Source organism: Priapulus caudatus, unplaced genomic scaffold (assembly GCF_000485595.1).
Source record: "Priapulus caudatus unplaced genomic scaffold, Priapulus_caudatus-5.0.1 Scaffold1325, whole genome shotgun sequence".
NCBI classification, from domain to species: Eukaryota; Metazoa; Priapulida; class Priapulimorpha; order Priapulimorphida; family Priapulidae; genus Priapulus; species Priapulus caudatus.
The window spans coordinates 25,718-31,453 of record NW_014578386.1 but is presented as its reverse complement, the minus strand read 5'-3'; the positions used below and the strand labels follow the sequence as shown (position 1 = coordinate 31,453).

At 48.7% G+C, this 5,736-nt stretch overlaps 1 protein-coding gene across 1 annotated transcript in view; it reads right to left on the bottom strand.

Moving 5' to 3' along the window:
- LOC106816240 (nephrocystin-4-like) overlaps positions 1-5,736 on the bottom strand; it is a gene marked incomplete at its 5' end in the record, with an annotated part of 52,613 nt that overhangs the window by 22,926 nt on the left and 23,951 nt on the right. The window contains 5 exons of the mRNA XM_014820825.1: positions 494-764; positions 1,472-1,698; positions 2,572-2,771; positions 3,796-3,882; positions 4,946-5,165. Coding sequence (XP_014676311.1) covers positions 494-764; positions 1,472-1,698; positions 2,572-2,771; positions 3,796-3,882; positions 4,946-5,165 — 1,005 coding nt within the window. The remainder of the gene's footprint in view (positions 1-493; positions 765-1,471; positions 1,699-2,571; positions 2,772-3,795; positions 3,883-4,945; positions 5,166-5,736) is intronic.

The following is a 5,736-nucleotide window of genomic DNA, read 5'->3' as shown; positions in this document are numbered from 1 at the left end:
AGCATTAAGCAAATCCATGAGAATTTGTGAGATGAACAATCGGACTAGCGATGGTGACAACGATGGATATGCCAATAAACTATACAGAAGCAAATGAATAGAAAGCACTAGAGAAAGAGGAGGTGAAAGACTAGGAGGAGGAGAAGGTGGTGGAGGAGGAGTAAAAGAGGAAGGGGAGAGAGAGAAGAAGCGGGAGGGTTAGAGGGAGGAGGAGAAGTAAAGGAGGAGGGGGATAGATAGAGGGAGGAGGAGGAGGACCAGGAGCAGCAGCAGGAGAGAGAGAGAGAGAGAGAGAGAGAGAGAGAGAGAGGACCTTTGTTACCACCTATCGTCGTACATTATATAGATATTTAACGATAAAATATCAGGAATGAATTTCGTTCTATTCAATTCTGATAACATTCCTATATTAACATATTACAATTCTATTGTAGTCGCTGGATATCTTCTGCTGCCAGGCTACTATAACACATCATGACGACGAGTCACGTACCTTCGCGACCGAGGAATTCTGCACGTTCTTTTGTCGTGCGTCGCCCGCAAACCTCGGCCGGAACGAGTCGACGGGGCCCTGCGGCTGCACCGAGTGGTCGGCGTGGAGACTCAGGTACTTGAAAGGGATGCAGACCGTCTCTTTGGGTCGCAGGAAGACGTGCGTGCAGCGCGGGTTACCGGCGGCAGTGTTGAACATGTTTTCTTCTATCGGCGAGTGAACGTCGAACAACTGTTTGTAGTGACGCCACTCACGCGTGTCCGTAATAACGCTGACAACAAACAACAAACAATAAATAACAACAACAACAATAATAATAATAATAATATTTTTTTAAACTTCTGCTCCAAAAACCATTCCATGATGAGTAATGGTGTCGTGGAATAAAACTGTCCAACCCCGAAAGGGAAAACGGACATTAAAAAGAAATTTTTTATTATGTAATAACAGAAATAATAATAACATTAATATTATTAATAATAATAATTTATTGTTTATTTTATTGTTCGTGTCACATATAAATATTTTCACATGTGCATTATAATTAGTTAGGAACACTACCAATCATATATGTGTAGGAGATAGAGAAGTGGAGAAGGGAGAGGAGGAGAGGAAGGAATCTAACATCGCTCTACCCTCGTGTAAAGCTACCAACCTCACTCTCATAGAGCAAGAGTAGCTTTGCTGGGTGAATCATGTTACAGAAACCAAAGCAACATGGCTGCTGTGGAGGTCTACGGACATAAAGGACAAAAAACAACATCAAAAAACAGCACCTAATTGCGGTTAAAAAACGCAAGAAAATCATACCTAATAAGAAGAAACCTACCTAGAAAACCAATAAATAAATACCTTGCGCCTACCTGAGATAAAAAAAAAAAGGCATGCTGGCCTACCAGATGCTTAGAAAAATAAATAAAAACCTTGTGCCTACCTGAGATTTTTTTTTAAGTCAACCAAAAAGACACGTTGGCCTACCTGAGGTTTTCGTCATCACACTCGATCGAGATCGTTTGTTCGACATTGTACGGGTTCCGCAACATGAACTCAAAGAATTCAACACTACCCAGCGATGGATAGAGGGCGTACTTGACGGTGATCGACGCCGCCAGCATGCCGAGGATGCCCGCTTGTTTCGTGCGCTGCCGGTAGAGGGCGACGGTGTGCAGGTCTCGCGACCGCTCTACCTTCTCATGGCGCGCCACCTGGTGGTCAGAAAGAGCATTCTTGTGTTATTGTTGTTGGCGATTTGGTCCAATGAGTGGGGCAGGGGGGTTCTCTGCCTCCACCCTTCCTCCATCAATCACTCAATAGGGTTTGGTGAAGTCATTTCCATCTTTCCACCCTCTCTCCCTCCATTTCTCCCTACCACCCTCCATCTCTTCATTTCCCCTCCCTTTATATTAACCGTTCTTCTTGTTTCGCTCCACCCCCCTCTCTTCTTCTCTACCTCCCTCCCCGCTCCATCGCTCACCAGGCTCGGGTGTGGAGGCTTTTCTCGCTCCCTTCCTCTCTCCCTTTCTTCCCCCCCCTCCTGCCATCCATCACTCATCAAGCTTGGGTGTAGGTGACCCTTTCTCTCCTTCCTTCCTGGCTTCCACTAAACACCAGACTTGGGTGTGGTTGCTCCCCTCCCTCCCTCCCTCCTCTCTCCCTCCTCCCCTCCCTCCCTCACCAGACTTGGGTGTGGTTGCTCCTCTTCCTCCCTCCTCCACTCCCTCCCTCCTCCTTCCTCCCTCCTCCACTCACCAGACTTGGGTGTGGTTGCTCCCCTTCCTCCCTCCTCCCTCCTCCCTCCACCACTCACCAGACTTGGGTGTGGTTGCTCCCCTTCCTCCCTCCTCCCTCCTCCCTCCACCACTCACCAGACTTGGGTGTGGTTGCTCCTCTTCCTCCCTCCTCCACTCCCTCCCTCCTCCTTCCTCCCTCCTCCACTCACCAGACTTGGGTGTGGTTGCTCCCCTCCCTCCTCCCCTCCCTCCTCTCCTCCCTCCACCACTCACCAGACTTGGGTGTGGTTGCTCCCCTCCCTCCCTCCCTCCCTCCTCCCCTCCCTCCCTCCTCCCTCCACCACTCACCAGACTTGGGTGCGGTTGCTCCCCTCCCTCCATCTGTCGGACCACCGTCATGCGCGTGAGCTTCCTCTGTCGCTCGGCTTCTCCCTCGTTGTTCACCTCCTTCAGCACTGCACCCGGGTCTCTCCGCTGCGCCAGCGCCGTTGCCAGCTCGCGGTCGACGCGAACAAGTGAACGTGCCTGCGACACTCTCGCTTTCTTACCTGCGCACAAAATCGAAACCTCTGCGTGTTTGACCTTTGACCGCCCGTCGTTAGCCGAGTTTATTTGACGATGGGTTATTAGACGGTTAATTAGTCAATTATGAGAATTAGTAGTGTGAAGTTAATTACGCAGCTGCGCATAGTATTACATTGCAATTCCACAGATTCAGAATCTTTATTATTCTTTATTACACACTCTATAAGCATCTAATAACGCACATCTAAAATAAGAATTTGAAGGTTCATGGAAGGAATATATATGTACATGTGTGCCTGCATGCGTGTTTGGTCTAATCTGTGTTAGTGTTCAATCAGATGAGGTTGGCAACATCAATAAAACTTATTCCCGTCTATAGAGGCAGGGCCGGACTAGCGATCGGGAGCACCAGGAGCTTTCCCGGTGGCCTGCCTGGCCTGCTAAGTGGCCTGCCCCAAAAAAGTGGCGTGCCCTGCAGGCCGTATTATTATAGGTGGGGTGGAGCGACGTCACTTTTAATTAAAAAGTGGCCTGATTGGGGCTATATTTCGCGCTATATTTCCCAGCCTGAATGATTTTCCCAGTCCGGCCTTGTATAGAGGTATACGTTTGGCATATCCCCTGAAAGGCAGTTAGACATTGAAAGCACCTTTAGAACAGACAACTCTCCATAAAGGACTACAGAACACTTTGGGGTTTCCTTTAAGTGACAGGACATGTTGTCAGAAACATTGTAAGTGGTTATGACCTCATAAGACTAAAATATCATAACATTTGAAATTAAAGTGTATTGCAAAACTTACGCCATTTTAGACAATAGTAATAACTATCAATAATGTTCCTGACAATGAGCCACAGATTTACATACAAACGCGCACGCACATGCGCACACACAGACGCACGCACGCGCACGCGCACGCGCACACAAACACACACACACGCAGACACACACACACACTCACGCACGCACTCACGCACACTCACACGCGCACTCACACACACTCACACACACACATATACATGCATGCTGAACTTATATGCGGTTACCAATCGAATTCTCGGTTCCCATGATGGTCGCATGCTTAGTTGGTGTTTCTGAGGAGATTATGCGTTGCTGTACATAGTTAATGTCACCTGCAAAAGTAAAAACACATTCAGTAGTGTCACACCTGCGCAAACCACCTGCGCGCCGTCTGCCTGCTGCCTGTCACGTTAAGCTCCGACATCGACATCCCAATATTAGTTTTTTTTTGTCAACCTGAACCGTCACTTCTGTTCCAGCACTTGTCCACCTCTTAAAGATTACAATTCCGTGATGCATTTCTGTCAACGATCTTCTTGTAACATTAACATTAGTCGTAAGTGCTATCTTGGCATTAACATTAGCATTAACTTTACGAAGTTTCTGACAACGGGCCCCTGGACTCCAATTCTGATTATCGATCCCAACTCAGTTCCCAACTTGAATTTACGTAACCCGTTCTGCCTTAACGAGAAAACTGCGTTTTATCTTCATTGAACATTGTTGCTAAGCTGACCACAATCACCCAGTTTGTACATGTTGTATTGTGGTATTGTTGCATTGTTGTACATGTACATGTTGTACATTGTTGTATGTTTGTCAGGCACGCATGCCAGACTGTCGACTTTGCAGCACTTTGCTGCCATGCATAGTTTGAGAATGCCTTTATTCGCACCTAGAATGCTTAGAGCTGCCTGTGAATCACGTACATGTGATATGTAAATCACATACACGCATGCACGCACGCACTCACGCGCGCCCGCACGCACACACACACCCACACACGTTATCCACATTGGCAACAAAATCCAATAACAAGCGAGATGTAAGTATGTAAATTCCAACTCAATTTGATCATGGGTTCTAATTCCAACTGTCACTTTAACACTGCAGACACACTTCGGAAACACCTGCTCGCGCCCATTCCAACACTGACTCCCGTATGATTACAAATATCAACACCTAATTCCGCTGCAACCCTCATCCGGCACACATTCCGGCTCCAATCCACTGACACACCAGATTGCAACTAAAAACTTCTGATTCCGATGCATTCCGGCTTCAATCCAATTAATACTCCCGATCGCAACTCCGACTTCCGATTCCGATTCCAGCTACAATGCAATTAATACTCCAGATCGCAACTCCGACTTCCGATTCCAGCACGACACTCACCCATGGCGAGGGTGCGGGTGTCAACGGTGTGTCCGATGTTGGCAAGCCGAAGATGCAGGCGACCGCGCAGCGCTGTGTGGGAGCCGAGCGGATGCACGCCGCCTCCGCCGCGAGTCATCGTGAAGCCCCGCGGGTCGTCAGCATCCTCGGCGTGCTCCGTCGTCACGACGTCGAGCTCGTGCGACACCTGCGCGGCGACGCGGCCCTGCCTGCAGAGATGCTGCGACCGGGAAAGAGAGAGAGAGAGAGATGAGGTGTGGGAGAGAGAGAGAGAGAGAGAGATGAGGTGAGGGAGAGGGGAGGGGGGAGAGAGAGAGAGAGAGAGAGAGAGAGAGAGAGAGAGAGAAAGAGAGAAAGAGAGAGAGAGCGAGAAAGAGAGAAAGAGAGAGAGAGCGAGAGAGACAGAGAGAGATGAGATGAAGTGAGTGAGGTGGGAGGAGGGAGAGGCCTGCGTTCGTGCGTGCGTGAGGTCGTGGGTGAGAGCGTTCGTGCGTGTGTGCGTTCGTGCGTGCCTTCCTGCATGCGTGCGTGCGAGCGTTCGTGCGTACGTGCGTGCGTGTGTTCGTGCGTGCATGCATAAGTGCGTAGATGCTTGCGTGCGTGCGTGCCTGCGTGCGTGCGTATGTGCGTGCATGTGAACTATGCTACCATAAACACTGCGAATCTGTAGACTTTACTGAAAGGTCGCCATACCTCGTTCGATAACAAACAAGCAAATTTAAGTTACATTACATTAATTAGCTCCATAAACACACACATTTCTTTACTAACACATGAACATAGAATTGAAC